This window comes from Cervus elaphus, chromosome 11 (genome assembly GCF_910594005.1).
Source record: "Cervus elaphus chromosome 11, mCerEla1.1, whole genome shotgun sequence".
Classification (NCBI taxonomy): domain Eukaryota; kingdom Metazoa; phylum Chordata; class Mammalia; order Artiodactyla; family Cervidae; genus Cervus; species Cervus elaphus.
In genome coordinates, this window is record NC_057825.1 from 33,224,138 (window position 1) to 33,244,317 (window position 20,180).

General features: G+C 47.0%; 1 protein-coding gene across 1 annotated transcript in view; it reads left to right on the plus strand.

The window, feature by feature from the left end:
* The window catches only part of DPYSL5 (dihydropyrimidinase like 5), an 87,185-nt gene that overhangs the window by 62,395 nt on the left and 4,610 nt on the right, over nucleotides 1-20,180 (plus strand). Inside the window, exons 4-12 of the mRNA XM_043917385.1 lie at nucleotides 1,756-1,935; nucleotides 2,757-2,825; nucleotides 4,975-5,019; nucleotides 6,845-6,920; nucleotides 7,813-7,969; nucleotides 12,458-12,599; nucleotides 13,984-14,126; nucleotides 15,664-15,871; nucleotides 19,636-19,804. Of these exons, the coding sequence (XP_043773320.1) occupies nucleotides 1,756-1,935; nucleotides 2,757-2,825; nucleotides 4,975-5,019; nucleotides 6,845-6,920; nucleotides 7,813-7,969; nucleotides 12,458-12,599; nucleotides 13,984-14,126; nucleotides 15,664-15,871; nucleotides 19,636-19,804 (1,189 nt within the window). The remainder of the gene's footprint in view (nucleotides 1-1,755; nucleotides 1,936-2,756; nucleotides 2,826-4,974; nucleotides 5,020-6,844; nucleotides 6,921-7,812; nucleotides 7,970-12,457; nucleotides 12,600-13,983; nucleotides 14,127-15,663; nucleotides 15,872-19,635; nucleotides 19,805-20,180) is intronic.

Consider the following 20,180-nt stretch of genomic DNA (forward strand, 5'->3'; position numbering starts at 1 on the left):
AGGTACCACTGACACCAAAGGGGTTGCTGCTGAGTAGTGGGGTCAGCCCCCAGGGTTGAATCATTTTGTGCTGGAAGTAACAGCACTGAGGTCTCAGAACAGAGGGTCCTGTCCTGGCTCAGTGCTACCTGTTAAGAATGGATCTTACCATCTTACCCAGAAAGAATGGGTGCTTCTTTCCTGCTGGGCCCCAGCTCCTGCTCTAAGCGCCCTGAGGCCACCTCCCACTGGGCCCTGTGTCAGTTCAGCCTCTGTGCCCCTGGCTATCCTGACCTCCGGTTGCCCAGGCCCCAGGGCCAGAGTCCAAGCCCCGCTCCTTGGCTTCCCACTTCCTTGTTCTTCCTGAAAACAGATTCACAGGCATTTAGATTTTGCTTCACTTCTGGAGATTTTTCTGCTTATTGCCCCCGGGGACGCAGACCGAATATTCATTCTTTCATCAAGTGTTCATTAATCACCATGAGCCAGTACTTGAGTTGGTGCCCTGGGATCTTAAAAATAAACAAGTATTAAGAGATTTTACAAAGTTCTCCAGCTGGGGACTCTGACCTAAAGAGCCTGATTCCCTTCTGAGCTGGTAACTAAAAGCCTGACTGCACTTCTGCCCTTGAGTATAAGCCTTGATCGTGAGATTCAGCCAGTCTCGCCCATTACTTCCAAAAGGGTGCTCATGAAAGGCTGCAGAGCCACCCACCTCCCACATGAAGACTCCCCTCCTGGTACCGGGCAGAAGATGCCATCTATACTGAATGTCAGCCATCCCTTATCTTAGATGGAGGTTTTGTCCAATTCAGATACCCTCCTGGGTGGGTGATCCCTCCTACGTGAGCCTCTCTCCCTTCCCTCCCCCAGCAAGGGACTGGAATCAAGGATCCACTCAGATCCTCAACATTGAGGCCAAGCCAGTCATCCCTAAGTCCCCAAAGACTGTGGGGATTTTCATGTATCTAGAATTTTAAATTCTTTTCTATGGTAATCAAAAAAATTTTTTTAATTACAGATTTTAAAAACAGAAAAGAAAGGAAGTTCATAATCCAGTCACCCCCAGTATAATGACTATTGCTATTCTAGCTCATTTCTTTCTGGTCTTTTTTCATACCTGCTTTTTACATAGTAACTCTTTTGCTTTCAGTATGAGCATTTTCCATTTGGCTGCATGGTCTTCATGACCATCAATGCCATGGCCACCTAGTGTTCTGTCAAGTAGATGAATCACAATTTATTTACGTATTGTCAGAGCAATGTTTCTTCCATTTTTTCCCCTAGTATAAATAGTATTGGGATCAATCTCCTTATTCACATAGCTTTATTTCATGTTTGGCTTTGTCCCTAAATTATATTTTTCCCTAGGTCTCTGGATTTTTAGTATTAGTATGCCTTCTCTGTAACACCCCTTCCATTATGGTGATAGAGGGAACTGACCAAGGTATGAAAGTCATTAGTGCATTTACCAACAAGGCTGATTTGGAGACAGAAACATAGACAAGCTCATGTGATATGAGAAACATGCCCAGATAGCGTTTCTATATTTGTAGCATGCTGGACAATTTTCAAAGCACTTCCGCATCCATTTGCTCACGTGACCTCACAGCAGCCTGTGGAGTGGGAGGAGAGTGACATACTATGAGGTTACGGGTGGTCATGCGACAGCTCCATCCACTGAGCTACCTCTGCTCCACACTGGGCCAGCATCCGCCAGCCAACCTCTTGATAACCTGTACTCACACGACATTGCCTTTGCGTTTTGCTCTCCAGGTGAAAGTGGAAATGGAGACCCTGGTGAGGGAGAAGGGAGTCAACTCGTTTCAGATGTTCATGACCTACAAGGACTTGTATATGCTTCGGGACAGCGAACTGTACCAAGTGTTTCATGCTTGCAAGGATATTGGAGCCATCGCCCGAGTCCATGCTGAAAATGGGGAGCTCGTGGCTGAGGCAAGGCAATAGAGAATATTGGGCAATAGGGGGCGGGGCACCAATTCTCAGGGGAATTCCTGACCACCCATGACCCATCCTACAGGGTTCAGATAAAACAAATTCTATAAGAAATTCTAAAAGAAAATGTGAGATGTTAACACCCCAGATGACAGCTCTTTGCCCAAAAATCCAAACTTTTCTAGCGTCTATAAAAAAACAAATCTTCCTTTGTAGTTCAAAAAGGTTTCTAAGTCTTGAATGATAATGTCTTCATTCTAATATGATATTTAAATTTAGTTACCACAAAGGAATGTGGAGCATCTCTAAGAAGTATTTTTAATGAGATGTGACATACAGAATAAATAAGAGTCAGCCTTCCACTTTCCTGGACCTCCTCAGAGGAGCAGAGGTATTAGAGAGATCTTCTCACTGGGACCAAGACAGACAAGCCCCGTTTTACTCCTGGATCTTAAGTAGGACACTTGGGGTGAAAGCTAATCTAGGCATTTCTAGAAGCTGGAGATTTAACTAGATTTCCAGTGAGGAAATTCTGATTTTTCAGATCAATAAAGAGTGCTTGTCTTTAGTGTACCAGGCCTGCTGGCTGATGACTGAACTGTATTTCTAAGAGGAAAAAAATATTTTCAGTCATTATGAAGTGAGTCTCAGGGGAGCCCTGTATTAATCCTGCCCTTTTTAGAAGATGAGGATTATAGAAGTGAGAAAAGCAGCAAGCTTATTGACATGGGCTGAGCTGAGCATATTGTATAGTCCCTTGGATTATATTTTTTGTATCTCTCTGATTCTCTCTCAATTTTCTTTCTTTTGCTCTTATTCAGGGAGCAAAGGAAGCACTAGATTTGGGTATCACAGGCCCAGAAGGCATTGAGATCAGCCGTCCAGAGGAGGTGAGAAAGACGTCTGCGTTCTTTGTCAACGTCCTTCCTATAGATTTATAGAATCTTTAGGATGCACGAGACATCAGTGAATACAGGTTGTATGGTATTGCTTTCTCCATGGGTGAAATTCCCATCTGGAAGCTTCCCAAGGAGCAGCCTCCTCCATGCTACAGCTGGGACTTCACTGGTGGCTCAGATGGTAAATAATCTGCCTGCAATGTGGGAGACCTGGGTTCGATCCCTGGGTCAGGAAGATCCCCTGGAGAAGGCAATGGCAACTCACTCCAGTATTCTTGCCTGGAGAATTCCATGGACAGAGGAGCCTACCAGGCTTCAGTCCATGGGGTCGCCAAGAGTCGGACAGGAGTGTGCAGCTAATACTACTACTACGCTGCTGCTATGCTACAGCTGACCAGGCCTCGAGCTTCCCTGGGGAAGACCACTTTGGGGAACAGACCCACCTGGGTTGGGTTCTGATGTCAAGGGTCTGGGAGAGGCCATGTGAGCATGCCAGGGGTTGCAGTGGCCAAAATCAAATCGGGAGAGAAAAGACAGACTGAAAGAGCCTTCGGCTGCTAGAAGAAACTCCAGGCTATAAGCCAGTGAATCAGCATTTGGGGGCTGAGATCCCTTTGAGTGTCTGAGGAAAACTCTGGACTGTTCCCACTAGAAACAAGAGGCACATGTGTGTGCTCTCTCCCTCTTTTCCTATTTGTTGCTGAGAATGGTAACTAAGGCCTGCCCTTCCTCTGCCCTCTGATTTTACCCTTGCATGGTTTTGCAGGATGTTGACACAAATGCCCTCCAGTTCCCATTTTCTGAAGAATTTGACTCTGGAGGATCACATTAGATAAATAATGCATTCTTGCCCTATGGCCCTGTTCAGATATCCCCCAGCGCTGGTGAGGGGAAAGCTATTTTCTGTTTCTTCAAAGCCTTAAATGCATAGTGGTGGTTGGATGCCCATGAAGGATTGATGGGGAAGCCTTGAGGGATGAAGAGCTGGAGACGGGATGTGATGGTTCTACCATCTGACAGGAACTAAGTCAGCTTATACTTGATCAGCCCACCTGGGTCTGTCCCTGTCTGTCCGAGCCCTTGAATGTAGCTCCAATCTGGGCACCTCAGAGTTGGTAAAGACACACCAACTTCAATAAAGGCAATGCACTGAGAGTGCCTGTGAAACAGGGGTGGGCGGGTGATGGGCACAGGACTGCACTTTGTGGAGTTCTGCCAGGAGAGGAGCAAGGCACTGACTGTAGTGGTAATAAAAGCAAGAATTACCACCATCTTCATCTACTGATTAAAGGGGAGCACCTGGGGAGATTTTGCTCCCCAGGGACATTCGGTGATGTCTAGAGATAATTTGTTATTCAGTCACTCAGTCATGTCCGACTCTTTGCGACCCCATGGACCGCAGCATGCCACAGTTTCCTGTCCTACACCATCTCCCAGAGCTTGCTCAAACTTATGTCCATTGAGTCAGTGATGCCATCCAACCATCTTGACCTCTGTCATTCCCTTCTCCTCCTGCCTTCACTCTTTCCCGGCCTCAGGGTCTTTTCCAGTGAGTCGGCTCTTTGCATCAGATGGCTAAAGTATTGGAGCTTCAGATATTTTGGGTTATCCCAACTCAGGGGGAGGATGTTACTGGCATCTAGTAGGTAGAGGTAGGGGCTGCTGCTGAAGAGCCCACAATGTCCATTCAGCCTCCACCACAAAGAATTATCTCACCCAAAATGTCAATAGTGTCAAGGTTCAGAAATCCTGATCTAGGCTAATTTCCAGCTTAAAATCAATCAGTGTTGCTCCTTGGCTACAGTTCTAAGATGGCTGTGGAGAGAAGGCACCAGAAACCAATGGAGATGTTTTTGTTTGCCCTTGTTTTGTTGCCTTTGAATTAAGCCCTGAGTAGCATCCAGCGAAGGCACGCCTGGAACACTAAGTCCTGGGGTGCTCTTGGTTTGAACAGAGGTGGCTGGAGCTTGATGCCCCTGCTCAGGGTTTCCTCCCAGGCCACTGCCTGTGGGTTCAGTTAGCCCCTCCGGCTCTGAGTCAGACATTCCAGCACTTTCTACAAGGTGGGGTATCACGCAGAGGTAAGCTTGCTTGAGGAGATAATGAAGTTTGTTTTATTCCTTTCCTCTGTTCCTAACAGCTGGAAGCAGAAGCTACTCACCGAGTTATCACCATTGCAAACAGAGTAAGTAGACCCCAGCTCACTCTCAGCCCATTCTCAACTGTGGGGTCAGAAACCAACCTGGACAGTGGAGTCCCAGTCTGCTCTGGGTGCTACCACCAGGTCTGGCTCACAGGACCCCAAATGGACATCGTTTGCTAATCAAACGTTGTTATTCCCATAGCCGTGACAGGAGTGCTCCTTGCCACTGGCTCTCTCTTCCACCCCACTGAGTTTACTGGCACCTGGTTCACTGCTTAAGTGGAAATGACTCCCAAGGGAGGTGGGGACCACAGAGCCTCATGGCAACTGGAACCTCTTGCTTCTAGAGGAACAAAGTTATTTACTTAGAGATTCACGATTCAGACCTCTAGCTCTCGGCCATTCATGACTTTTTTCTTGGTACAGTTCAGGGTGAGGGGGCACTGATGCAGTGTGGTGGTGGGAACCAGCAAGAGACGTGGGGCCTTGACCAAAGACAAGCTTCCAGTCACATGCCAGTCAATCAACCATTCCAATAGACTATTTCATTGGAGTGATGTTATCACCCACTCCTTATAGGAGGGTTGTGAGGATCAAAGGAATCATGGAAGGAAAAGCACTTTATACCCAGTAGAACACTGTATCAAGGTCATTTCCTCTCCTGAACTGTTAGCGGGTTCCCTTTCTTTGCTCAGACAATCTGAATTACCTTCTCTAAAACACTAGTTTTCTAAGTGTGGTCTCTGGACTAGCTGCATCCACATTGTTTATTAGAAATAGGAACTCAGAAACGCAAATGTTCAGGCTTGTCCAGACCTGCTGAATCAGAAACTGGGGGTGATGCCCAGCAATCCATGTTTTAACAAGCCCACTAATGATTTTAATGGGCACTCACACTTGAGAACTTCTCTGGAAAGGCCTGAGCTACCTCGAAGGCTGTGAGCAGAGAGTGAAGGGTGTGGTGTTAGGGACACCAGGGGAACACAAAAGTCAGAGGTTCAGTTGGTCCCAGAATTAGTTGGGAAACTTGTACCAAGCACCTCAAATGTCAGGCCAGTTCCTAAATTCTCTATCCTCCTAATTTGATAAGAAGGCACTAGAATAACATTTGGGGAAAGTTTTCCATTAGCCCTTTTCAAGTCTAGAAGCTGGACAAGGACATCATTTTACTGTTATAACAATAATTATGCTAGCAATTACTTCCTGATGGAAACTTACCCCAGAATAAGGAAAGATCTGAACAACAAAAGGGCAATTCCTCATTTTTTTAGCTCAGACATATTCCCAGAGAAGTGAGACGGTAGACCATGGTTGCACAGTTCAGTAGAGGAAAAGCTAATCAGTGTTATAATCCAGGTGTCCATTTGTAAGACTGGTCCTGTCTGATGTAGACTGAATCCTGAACCTCTTGTGTAACATTCTTCTCCAGGGTAGGGTACATTCTGTCTGCTGATAAAGCAGCCTTCAGATGGCAGGCATCATAATTTTAGATATGGGACATAATACACAACTGTATCTAGGTCTTCACGTTCATGAACAGGACATTAGAAGTCCCTCATTTTAAATTGTAAATAGTCTTGGTGTTGGCTGGTAGAATATGTGAGGTTCAGCACTCGACATCTTACCCAGATTTTCCCCTTGTGGGCTCTGGTGCCAGGAACCACCTGTCCCCTCCTTGTTTTGGGGGGGTTTCTCAAGCCTGCAGCCACCCGGCCCACATTCTGTGCAGAAGACCATCAGCCTAAGAGGGTGCTGAGTGATGCGGGGGGGAGTGCTGGGGCCAGGACTAATCTGATCTGGTCATCTTGATGTCTGTTAAGTTATGGGGTTGATGCTCTCTCCTTCCCACCATGTTTCCTGTGTTTAGACTCACTGTCCCATCTATCTGGTCAACGTGTCCAGCATCTCAGCCGGTGATGTTATTGCAGCTGCTAAGATGCAAGGTGAGTCAGTAGGGTGGGCTGTGCTGTTAGCCCTTGTGTGAGGGGCGCCCAGCAGCTCCATGCACTTTCCCTCCCAGCTCCTGAGGCCAGGCCCTGAGCCTGCCCTGCCCTTCTCTCCCTTGCTGTCTTCCTGCACAGGCCTGGGGTCGGTCCTTTAGAATCAGTGTTTTCCTCTTCACATGTATGCATAACAGCTTTACAGAAGTGTCTGTCACCTGTCCTCAGACTGGTAAAATTTTCCAAGTTTTTTAATTCACTCATTAGTTGGTTTTTTGTTTTTTGTGTTTTTTTTTTTTTTTTGGTCTCTTGGGTTTTGCTAGTGGTTGCCTTAGTAGCCAACATAAAATCCTGGATGAGTTCCAGCGAACATTTCAAGGGGAAATGCCTGGGAAGTCCTTGGGGAAATGACAGTGTTGGAGCTGGACATCCCCTTCAGGGACCCAGTGTACCAGCCCTGGGACACCTGTGTGTCTGAGCACCTGGCCACACCTAAAGGCTTTGTCCATGCTTGTACTCTCGGCCCAGCTCAGGGTGCCGATGAGGGGCTGATAACAGGTGTAAAAGATCACAGTCACGGACCTGGGGATATAAATCAGAGCCTTCCAGCCCTCCCGCCACACTGCCTTCCGCATCCCACCTCCTACCTCTCCTCTAGCTAGACCTCCTCCAGGGTCTCACCTGCACTGTGGACCCAGCCTTCCACCTCTGTCTCCTGCGACCAGGGAGCACTCTGGCCTTGACCCCAGCTGAGGTCTCCAACGCCCAGCCGAGCTCAGGCTAGTCCCTTCCTTTCTGACTTCAGCTCCTTTTCCTGCCCAGGGAGAGGCTCAGACCAATGCTCCCCCAGGTTCACTAGCCTCCTGGTGATGGTCGGACTCCCCTCTTCTTCCAGGGAAGGTCGTGCTGGCTGAGACCACCACCGCACACGCCACGCTCACGGGCTTACACTACTACCACCAGGACTGGTCCCACGCGGCCGCCTACGTCACGGTGCCTCCCCTGAGACTGGACACCAACACGTCAACCTACCTCATGAGCCTGCTGGCCAAGTAAGGCACCTCGGCTGGACCATGATGCAGCCTTGTGTCATAATTCAGGCCATGCTGGGCACTTGTAGACCTTTAAGGTGATATCGTAGAGGCCCCGAATCCAACCTAAGTTTGGTTTCCTTGTGTCCAGAGGATGAGTTTTGCTTTTGTTACCTTCTCCAAAGCCTCTACCATACCATGGTGCTCCTATGACCATTTGACTGGGAGTGAGAGCTTCTGAGGTGACAAGTAAAGAGTGCATGTAAAACTGTGAACAGTGGCTATTCAGAATTTCAAAGGACCTTGCTATCATACACTGAAGACCACTGGGGAGCTATAGGATGTAGACTCTGACTTATCTGAGAATATTTGTGGATCTTTCTCTTCTTTTTTCCTTCACCTCCCCCTCTCATTGTTTCCTACGTGGTTTACTCTCATTGTGTGTTCCTCCCTTCTTCTGTATTGCTCCCTCCCTTCTTTCCTCTTTTCCTTTTTCTTCCACACCTTCTCCCTCTTTCTCCTTAACCTCTTCCTCCAGATCTTCTTTTCTCCAGTTCCTGTTTTTCCAAAACTGCTTTTCCCATTCAATCTGAATCTAGATAATATGCTTCAATGGATGGTCTGATTTTGGTGGGACACAAATATAGAAAGATTTTGTTTGATTCCAGTACTGGCTTGCAAATTCTTTCTTGCCTCTAGTAACCCTTAGGTAATGGTAAAAACCATTGCTTTTTCTTCCCTTTTGGTTATTAAAGTCCAGTTCAGTTTAAAAGTCAGTCTCCTCTCCTCCTGACTCTCAGCTTGGGGAATTTGGTGGGGATTAGGATTAAAGGAATGGGGGACACTGCTCCACACCCAAGCATGGCCTGTACCCCTGTACTAACTGATGCTGCTTCTTCTCTGGAAGAAGGTGATTGGCTTCTGGGGCCCTCCTTGTGCAGGGTATGTGCCCAGATAAGGGCTCTCTTGAGCCACTCTCATGCCGTCCTCTGACACAGAAGATGGAATCCAGCTTGACTTCTTTTAAAAAAGAAATTATTTCTTTGGCTTTGCTGGGTCTTAGTTGCAGCACTTGGTATCTTTGATCTTCCTTATGGCATGTGGCATCTTTAGTGGGACCTAGTACCCTGGCCAGGGATTGAACCCAGGGCCCCTGCTGTGGAAATGCAATGTTTTAGTCACTGGACCACCAGGGGAGTCCCCAGCTTTACCTCCTCTAACCTGCCCCTTCCCAGCTTCCCTGTGAACAAGAACTTGGGCCGGCAGCTTAAGCCCCATCACCTTCTGCAGAGTCTGGGCCTAGAGAAGGCTCACGCAGCTTTGCCGCTCCCTCTGATGGGATTACAGGCTGCCCGACCCCCATGACCTGGCTCTCCTCACTCAGAGGCTCAGGCAGGCCCAACCACCTATCTTCCAAGCAGGGGCCTGCTCCTGTCGCCTCTGTTCTTCACAGGTGAACCTCTTCAAATGTCCCCTCTTGACTCTGAGGTAGGCTAGTTGGGGGAGAGGGAAAGTACCATTCAACTCATGAAAACAGAAAGAAGGGCAAGACCACAGGACTCTCCATTCTACCAAACACCTCAGTTGCTCTCCCTGTCTTCTGCTTTTAAAGACATGGGGGTGGTGATACACTTCTGCTAGAATGATGTTGGGGGTGTTGAGGGAAGTGACTAGCCCCAGTTGGAGGTGGCTGTCGTTAGCTAATGGGGTATTTATGTCATCCATGTCCTTAGTTTCCAGTCCTGGTTGGTTGACTAACAACTAAAAATTTTCCACTCAACATCTTGCTCTGTTAAGAACCTAAAGAGCACTGTGGGGCTTTCCAAATATACCTGGAGTGCAGGTGGTAGGGTTCTGGGGCCACAGTGGCCCCTGGAGGGGTAGGATATGCTGTGGCACAGTGGCAGTAATTATAGTCTGTCCCATAAATTGCTAAGATTCTGAGCAGTGGCAGCTCTGAGAGTTTTAACCAATTTGAGAAAGTAAAGGGAGAAATGCTAGATCAGCTCTTACTTTTAAAAATGCTTGTTTGGGGGAAAAACCAGCCTCCTTTTCACTATTATCAACACAACAAAAACAAACCAGTATTAAGAACCCATGATAATAGTTTGGGCTCCGTTCCAAGGTCAAAGAATCTTTCGAAATACCTCGCAAGCAAATTTACGGAAAGAACAAAAAGGTAATGAATTCCCCAACTCACCCAAATTAGAGTGCCCAAACCCACACAAATTTAAATAGGCAGAGGAAGAAAAGTATTATTAATTGAATAATTTCAAGTTTTTATTTCTAGCTTATTTTGTCAAGTGTATTTAAATTATTCAACTAAATTCTATTCATTTAAAAAGAATTATAAGTTCATGTGAATAATTATGAGAATAGTTTGAATCCCTTTTTTAATCAGTGCATATTGTAAACTTGTATAATTTTATAGAATTTGGAGCATATTTTTAACATTTTTAGGAATTCATGATTACTATAATTTTGCTTTAATGACATTTTAGTGATAACTGGTATTATGCAAAGTACTTGATAGAAAACCCACGCACTAATTAACGTATTTCTATAAGAAAATATGAGCTGCTTTATAATGATCTATTTTAGGATATGATCTCTTCAGGTATATCAGGGTAAAAAGTACAATCTGTAGATGTCAGGATTTGTCCTTTATTTAAAATCTGACTTCTTAAAGAGACCAGAAATTCTTTCATTTGAACTTACATATTTTTAAAGTGGGCTTCCCTGGTGGCTCAGACGGTAAAGAGTCCACCTGCAATGTGGGAGACCTGGGTTCGATCCCTGGATTGGAAGATCCCCTGGAGGAGGACATGGCAACCCACTCCAATATTCTTGCCTGGAGAACCCCCATGGGCAGAGGAGCCTGGCAGGCTTTAGTCCATCAGGTCACAAAGAGTCAGATACGACTCAAAGAGTCGGAGCGACTAAGCACAGGTCAGCACGTTTTTAACAAAAGTTAGTGATGTTTTAAAGAGTAGGGATGGGTGTGTCATATCTCCCAGATTCCTGGCAGCACTGGGGGGTCCCCAAAAGCCCTTCTGGAATGTGCCCCCCTCATTCACTCCTGCCTAGCAAACACTTAGTCGTGTATGGGTCTTTTATGAAAGGCGAGGGCTCAGTTAGACTTGTCAGTTAAAGCATGGGGTCCATAGGTCCTCAGCCCCTGACTCTGATGAGCATTTTCGGATCTGAGCCCCACCCAGGGGTCTGGAGAACACCGGAGAGAAAGTGAAAACTGAAGATTCTGTTCATTGCTGGCAGGTTCTGTGGGTCTGGGAGAGGTGGGGGTCTCTGGGAACACTAAAAGAAACCATCTGCTCAGTGGAGGAGGCCCTCCTGCAGTCTCTCAGGGGGGCCACAGCAGCATCTTTGGCGCCGGAAGCTGCGAGCCCCTGCCACGGAGGAGCTAAGTCATGTCACTGGATTTTGCCAAGGATAGTAGTCATTTGGGGAAAGCCCTGCCAGGCCCCTAGTGGAGGCAGCCCCATGGGCAGCCTGACCCTGAATTTCTGAGAGCCTTAAGAATATGCCTCCTCACCAAGCCAAATAATGCCTTCTGCTCAAAGATTCCCCTCTGAGGATGGCATCTTGGTTGGCCCACATGCACACACAAGGCTTGGTAACTCCTGCAAGTTAAACTAGACTCCAGGCAGGGCCCCGGCTGTGCCGTCCCCTCTCCCACCAGGTCCCCAGGTTCGAGCTAGACCCCTCCCTGCCCTGTTAGCGTGTTTCCTCCTGAGCCTGTCCTGGTCTGGGCAATGGAGGCGTTGCCCCACTCCCCCTCACCACCTCTGAGGCCTACAGAGACTCTGAACACGGGCCAGCCATCTGCCTGCCTCCTCAGGCAGAGGGTCTGCCACCGTGTGAACTCTCACCGACATAAGTCTCTGCCCCGAGTTCTGAGCTGGCCCAGGAGGCCCTCAAGAGCCCGGCCATGCCTCACCCACCACAGCCTCAGCAACCATCTGAGGACCATGGTCACGGATGGCAACGGTGATGATCCACTGCCGTGTCATCGCTGGCTCATCAAGCCAGACTTCTCTTCTATCTTGTCCATCCTCTTCCCACAAAGCTTAACATAGAACTTGAGTATTTCACCAAGCACGTGCTTGTTGCCAGCAGGGCCTGGTGGGGGTTGAGCAGGGAGATGAGAGGGACTTGGTATATGTTTCTGGGGAAGTAAAACTTCTTCCACCCTCACTTTAAACTCTTAAGTTCAATTTTTCTCTGTTCGTTCTCTTAACTCTTAAAGTCAACATCTCAAAGACTACTCTCGGCATTCTGTGCCATGGTCAGCACATATTCCCATTCTGCAGATGTGTAAACTGAGGTTCTCACCTCTCATTAGAGGTCATACAGCTCTGAAGTATCAGAGCGGAGACTGAAACCAGCTTTGCCAGGTTCCCAAGCGAAGGCTTTTTCCCATCACTGTCCTCACCCTCTGGGACCCTGGCCTCCCCTCCCCTTACTGGTCATGTCCTTCTCTTTACCCAGTGATACTTTGAACATTGTGGCGTCAGATCACCGGCCTTTCACCACGAAGCAGAAAGCTATGGGCAAGGAGGACTTCACCAAGATCCCACACGGTGTGACCGGGGTTCAGGACCGCATGAGCGTCATCTGGGAGAGAGGCGTGGTACGTTCCCAGGACCCCACCCGGCACTGGGCCACAGAAGAATTTTCACACTTAGGAGGGCTGGGTCAACCACAGCTCCTGTTTCACTCAAAAACAAAACAGAAAAGGTCTTTTTTATTTTCCCAATCAGAAAAGTAAGAAGTCCTAGCATGACAATTTGGAAAATACAGAAATGTACTAGGAAAAAAACATAATTCCATACTGAGAAATCATTAATATTTTGGTATATTTCTTCCCAAGCTCTATGCATGCAGCATACATTATTTTAATTACTGGGTTTATCTTGTTTTTTTCATATGACAGTGTATTTTGACTGTCTTCCTATATCAGTAAAAGTTCTTTAAAAACATCTTTGTTAATAACTAAACAAGATTTCCTTCCATGGAAGCACCGTATTCAGTTACGGCTTCCCTGATGTTTGGAACTTTCAACTGCTTCAAATTTTCGCACTTACCAATAACACTGCACAGAATTTCTTTGTTCATGAGTGTATGTCAGCATTTCTAATTGTTTCCTGAGGACATATTGCTAGAAATGGATTTCTGGGCCAGGGGATATGAACTTTCTTTAAGGATCTTGGTATCTTTCGTCCAATAGTAAAGACAGAGACTAGGGCTTCATTTGAATACTACCTGTTCTGCCCCTGAAGAATAAGTAGTTTGGTCTTGACCTATCACAGATTACATGCAGTTTTAGGGGATGAGCCCGAAGAAATTTGAAATACACAAGGCTAAGCCACCAGCTCAAGGAAGACCCTGAGGCAGCTCAGGAATCCCTTTTTAAAATTTATTTATTTATTTGGCTTTGCCGAGTCTTGGATGAGGCACTTGGGATCTTTCATTGTGGCTCACAGGTTTCTCTTTAGTTGGGGTGGACAGGCTTATTTGCTCAGCAGCATGTGGGATATTAGTTCCCCAACCAAGGATCAAACTCATGTCCCCTGCATTGGAGGCAATTCTTAACACCTAGACCACCAGGGAATTTCTAGGAATCCCCTTTGAAGAATGTCCGTGGTGCACTCGTGGGTGGGGCTACAAGATGCCTTTCCAGCACAGAATATATGTCCCTTCGTGGATCTAGGAAAGCTCCCAATTTATCCATAGTGAGCACATGAGTAGATCTGATTTTATAAACAGGAGGTAGATTTGCCCCAAGAAAGCCACTATTTGGAAGAAGGGCCCACCCACCACTGTTACTAGCAGGAGAGAGGAGGAAATGAGCACGTGGGAACCAAGCCATGCAGATTGTCTCATTCGAGATGATGTCCATGGCATTGTCCTTCTCAGCACCATTGTTCGGACCAACTAAAAGCGCACAATGGTGACAGGGGTGTGAGGCACACACACAGGACCTTGGTTGACCTGCCACTTTGGCCATGTTTCAGGTTGGAGGAAAGATGGATGAGAACCGTTTTGTGGCCGTTACCAGTTCCAATGCAGCCAAGATTCTCAACCTGTATCCCCGAAAGGGCCGCATCATCCCTGGAGCTGATGCCGACGTGGTGGTGTGGGACCCCGAAGCCACCAAGTAAAGCCTGCTGCTTGTCTCCAGGGCTGGAGGATGGGGTTTTAAAGGACCTCGTGTTATAGAACTCCAAAGCATCATCTTTGCCCTACTTCTAGCATAGAGCAGGATGTCCCTGAGATGTGTTCAATTCAACAAATACTTGAAGGTTTCTCATGGTCCAAGCACTAGGGATGCGATAGTGAACAAGAAGGTCTGAAGACTTGCTACAGGGCAAGCTCCATGTGCAGAGCAGTTTACAGTTTCTCACAGCTGCATCACATCAATGATCTTATTTGCTAATCTCACAGCCCTGAGAAGCACTCAAGGCTGGAGTTCTTACTTCCATTTTACTATGGAAAAAACTTGGAGAAGGAAATGGCAACCCACTCTAGTATTCTTGCCTGGAGAATTCCATGAACAGAGGAGCCTGGCAGGCTACAGTCCATGGGATCACAAAGAGTCAGACACAATTGAGCAAGTATCACTCACTGAAGAAACCAAGAGCAGAGAGTAGAGGGACTCCCCATATCACATAGCTAATAAGAGGCTGAACCAGACAGATGTCCTGACACTCAGTTCCAGACTCTTTCCCAACTCTCTGCTTCCCTCGTTGAGGGTGTGTGTGCATTCTCTCAAGCACACAGCACTTGACACCCATAGCATTTATGAACACAACTTGAGTGAACAAATGAAATGCATCAGGAATTATCAAGCTGCAGGATACAGGGCATCATCTTTACTCAGAGATTTGACCAGTTTTTTAATATTAAACTTCATTCAGTCACTCAACAAATATCTGTTAAGTGCTACCATTTGCCAAGCACTTTTCTAGATGCACAAGCTAACAGGGAACAAGACAAAAATGTGCTGGGATTTTGAAGGTAAAAAGTTGAATGGCAGAAAAAGTTCTCCCTGTGTGCCACCGCCCAGCCCCTTCCCCAGATCCCTGCCCTGCTTCTCCATTAGGGCACTTGAGAAGTCAGATTCTGCATCCAGCCTGGGGCTGGTCCCTGTTGCTCTTGTGGGTCTGGCTGTTAGTGATTGCTGTTGGCAGAAAGACCCTTAGAGTGTAGCGCAGTACGTTAGTCAGCTAGGGTGCTCCCATAACAAAATACCACAGACAGGAGGCTTGAACAATAGAAATTCATTTTCTCACAGTCAAGGTGTCAGCAGAGCTGATTTCATTCTGAGGCCCTTGGTTTGTAGAGGTCATCTCTTCCCTGTGTCTCTACATGGCACTTCCTCTGTGTATGCACTTCTGACGTCTCGATTTCCTCTTATAAAGACACCCATTTGATTGGATTAGGGCCCACCTGTATGACCTCACTTTAATTAGTTCTTTAAAGGCCTTATCTCTGAATATAATCACCTTCTGAGGTACTGGGGACTGGGACTTCAACAGATAAATTTGTGGTGACGTAATTCATTCTAGCCTTTGGGAGTCCTTCCTTTGCACTGAGCATCATCACCTCTTCCCCTGAGCACCTTCCCTTCCGTTGAGCTGTGACATCTTTACCTCCTCTCATAGCGTTCTCTCCCGCCACTGCCTTCCCACCAGGACCATCTCCGCCAGCACCCAGGTGCAGGGAGGAGACTTCAACCTATACGAGAACATGCGTTGCCACGGCGTCCCGCTGGTCACCATCAGCCGAGGCCGGGTCGTGTATGAGAACGGCGTCTTCATGTGTGCTGAGGGCACCGGCAAGTTCTGTCCGCTGCGATCCTTCCCAGACACTGTCTACAAGAAGCTGGTCCAGAGAGAAAAGGTATGGTGAGGGAGAGGAGAGAATACATGTGGGAAGGGGTTGAAGACCCCTGTTGGTGACTTCTTATATGACTATTGTAAATCTCAAAGATGTTCTCACTCTGTTTTTTCCACCAGAATCCTATTGCCTGAATAGTCACTTTGGGAACAATCAAAATAGTAGAAAAGGATCACCTGTAACAGAGTAAAATTTATTGGGAAGGGTCCCCAAGTCCCTTGGAGCTGGGGACACTATGAGGTGCTCACAGCTACTCCTGACACCCAGGCTTCTTGTGGTCCCTCAGGGCAGGGGGCTCCTGGCTTAGCCAGGGTTAGCATATTTGCACTGGAAATCCTGTTTCCCAAAACTCCCCACAATTGCCCTGTGTCTGCTGTGGAGGGGGTGGGTTTTGCTGAGTCTCCAACATTGAAGGGGTCAGGGCAGGTCTGGAATAGCTCACTGCCATGTGGGGGTAGCCTGAGGTCTTATCTTGAGAATTTCACCCAGTCCTTGGATTCTATTAGCACCCTAGCTGTTCAGTGAAGCTTGAGGCTCCTTCCTCATCTCCAGGGATTCCGATCGCTGGGGAGAGTTTCACCCAAAAGAACTGGCTCTTCCCTCACTGCTCCGGGATTGACTGTCCAGCCTTATCTTTAAGGGCTGCCCTGGCCTTCCTGATAACTCCAGGTGCTGGGAACCAATAGCAGCCCTGGCCTCATGGTGGAGGACCCATATCATCAGAAAAGAACAAGTCTGACAAACTGACAGGTGGAAGCATCATGGAGTTTCCCCTCTGGCAGAAAGTACTATCATCATGGTTCAAAATGCTGCTGCCTAGCTATCTCCAGATTCTGTCCAGAAATGGTGGGTGTTCTTAGAAACACCATGACCAATGGCCTAGGAGTCCCAGCCCCAATCCAGGTCTTCTGTCAGGGAGCAGACTTGGACTACCCAAACAAAGCATGACTGTAGTTATCCCAGTATTCAATCTGAAGGCAAACTCAGGATCTCTCAGATAGGTGAAGGGTCCCATCTCCACTATGCTTCCCAGATAGGGACAGTGGCAGGAGGCTTCAGCCCCACCTCTGGAGGACGTGCCAGAAAGAGGTGCAAAAGCGATCCATTCACACACAAGATTATCTGACAGAGGGTGGCAATGACTTCAAATAAGAAAATGGAAAACATGTCAGTGATGATGTAGAGAAATTGGAACACTCATTCACTGTAAAATCAATGTAAAATGGTGCAGCCCCTTTGGAAAACAGTTTGGCAATTCCCAAAAAGTTATAGAGTTGCCAAAATGACTCAGCAATTCCTTTCTTGGGTATGGACATACTCAAGAGAAATGAAAATATATGTCTGCAAAAAATCTTATCCATGAATGTTGATAGCAGGATTTTTTTCATAATAGCCAAAAAGTGGGAACAACTCAAATGCCCATCAACTATTGAATAAACAAAATGTGATGTTAATATAGCCATACAATGGAATATTATTCAGCCATGAAATGGAATGGAGTGCTAATATCTGTATACAACATGCATGAACCTTAAAAACATTACGCTAAGTGAAAGAATCCAGTCACAAAAGACCACATATTATATGGTTCCATTTGTTGGAAATGTCCAGAAGAAGCAAATCCATAGACAGAAAATAAACTAGCGGTTGCTTAGGGCTGGTCAGAGAGAATGGGAGTGACTGCTCATGGGTATCGGGATTTTTGAGGGGTGATGAGATATTTTGAATTTACACAGTGGTGATGGTGGCACAATCTTGTGAATTACACTAGACACAAACTATACTGTATACTTTTAAATGGTGAGTTTTATGGTATGTGAATTATATCTCAATTCAAAAAAAAAAATCTGTCAACAGTTCTGTGACTTTCCCAAAAAAAGGACATTTTAGTCAGGAAATAGGGTCAAAAGAGGGCAGAGAGAGTGTTTGAAGCCCTTCACAAAGCCAACCTCACAACAATGTCAGACAGATACCAGTTTGTGCTGCTCTGAGGGCCAGCCACAGTGAAAGAGCCCAGCAGAATTCTAGGGCTGACATAAATTTAACTCAGAGTCCCTTTATCCAAAGCACTTATTATAATGACAAAGTAAGGTCCTCAAGAAAAAGCCATCTCTATTTCCTATTCTCCGGTATAGCCCTTATGTAACAGAATGCAGGGCTTCCCCAGTGGCTCAGCAGTAAAGAATCCACCAAAATGCAGGAGATGCAAGAGACACAAGTTCGTTCTCTGGGTGGAGAAGATTCCCTGCAGGAGGCAATGACAACTCACTTTGGTATTCTTGCCTGGGACACCTCCATGGGGTCGCAGAGTCGGACACAAGTGAGTGACTGAGCAGGCAATAGAATACAGGTATGTGAAAAACCTCATTTCCCCCAAATTATAAATAAGCAGTCCCCATAGAGCAGGGTCCTCGGGGAGAAAGCAGCCCTGGGGTTGGGACTAGGTCACTCACCCAGGGTTCACCGAGTCCATATTCCCACCTACACCACCCAGACCCCAAAATGCAGCCTGGTAAAGGCTAAAACACTCCAAACCAGCTTTGACATTCTGAGGGCTGAGCTCAACTACAGATCTGTTGGAGAATACAAAGGAATATGTAAGCTGAGGAGCATTCCAGAAATCACCCATATCTATTGTTTCTCTCTACAAGGTTTTCAATAAGCGTTGAGCAGCAAGGAGATTGAGGTTCTGTCTCTAATGAGTGCCTGGGGTGTAGATTATGTATGCTGCTCCTTCAGATCTTATGCACACACTCCAACACACTTACTCTCACAATACCACTTTAAAATGATAAAGCCCCATAAATGACCTATGCAATAATAACAACTGCTGGTACTTTTGTGTCACTCACCATATGCCAGAGCTTTACGTGTTCTATTTCATTTGATCTCATAACAACTCTGTAGTCTTACAAATCAGAAAACAGGCACAGAAAGTTTACTTAACTTGGATAAGGTCATAGAGCTTCCAAGTAACAAAGCTGGGAGTGAAACATAGGCAGTCTGGTTGCAGAATATAGGCTCTTAATTCTACTGCCTTTGTGAGTACAAAATTAACCACTATTGCTAGTGGGGAATTTTAATCTTCAAATCAGCTGTATTTAGCCTCTATTCCTACAAAGTTATCAAATCGATCCAAGTAAAAGCTCCAGTACTTTGTCCACCTGATGCAAAACCAACTCATTGGAAAAGACCCAGAGGCTGGGAAAGACTGAAGGCAAAAGGAGAAGGGGGAGACAGAGGATGAGATGGTTAGATAGCACTACCAACTCAATGGAAATGAATTTGAGCAAACTCCAGAAGAGAGCAGAGGACAGGAAAGCCTGGCATGCTGCAGTCCATGGGGTCGTCAAGAGTCAGACATGACTTAGCGACTGAACAACAACAGCTTGAGAACCTGGCAAGTGAAGGGGTCACTGCTCCATGTGAGGGATGCTCTCTAAAGCTGAATATCTCCGAAGCCTACCTACTGCCTTGGAAAGCAGTGTCAAGGGGGAGCCAGTGGATATCTCCTTTATGCACATACCTGCACATGCTCACACATATGCCCTGTTTAGGAAGTACAAGAGGATTCTTTACCCTTGGGCTCAAGATGTAGGAAGGCTTTGTCACGTGCAGTAATTTGGGTTCTGAACAGAGTGGCAGTGTCTAGACTCTCATCAGCCATCAGGCAAGCTCTGGTGGTGGTGGTTTTTGGCCCTGATGGTTGATCGTGTCCATGCTCTGATGGTATCTTTTCCCTTTTTCTCCTTCTCTGCCATCACTAGACCTTAAAGGTGAGGGGAGTGGACCGCACGCCCTACCTGGGGGATGTAGCTGTCATTGTGCATCCTGGGAAAAAAGAGATGGGAACGCCGCTGGCAGATACTCCAACCCGGCCTGTCACCCGACATGGGGGCATGAGGGACCTTCATGAATCCAGCTTCAGCCTTTCTGGTAAGAGCAAGGGCCACTTGGCCTAGCACTTAGGTCTCCACCACAGTGGGGTGTAGGGAGACGGGCGGAGGGGCCAGGAGTCCCACCCAGGTGGGGGGCTTACTCCACCTCCTCCCTCCGTCTCCAATCCCCTGCCTGGTGATGAGTGCTGGGTCCCCTGTTAGAGACACACAAATACAGGGGATGGGAAAGGAGGGCTCTCCCAGTCCACAGGTACATGCCACTCCACCCGGCCACGGCTCTTCTGGGGCTTGCCCCAAGGTTACTAAGTTCAAATGTTTTCACCTCTTGAAACATCTTGAGGGCCCGGCACTTAGGGTGCCCCTAGAGATGATCAGAGCTCAGAAGGGTTAACTGTGCCACATCGGTCTGCACC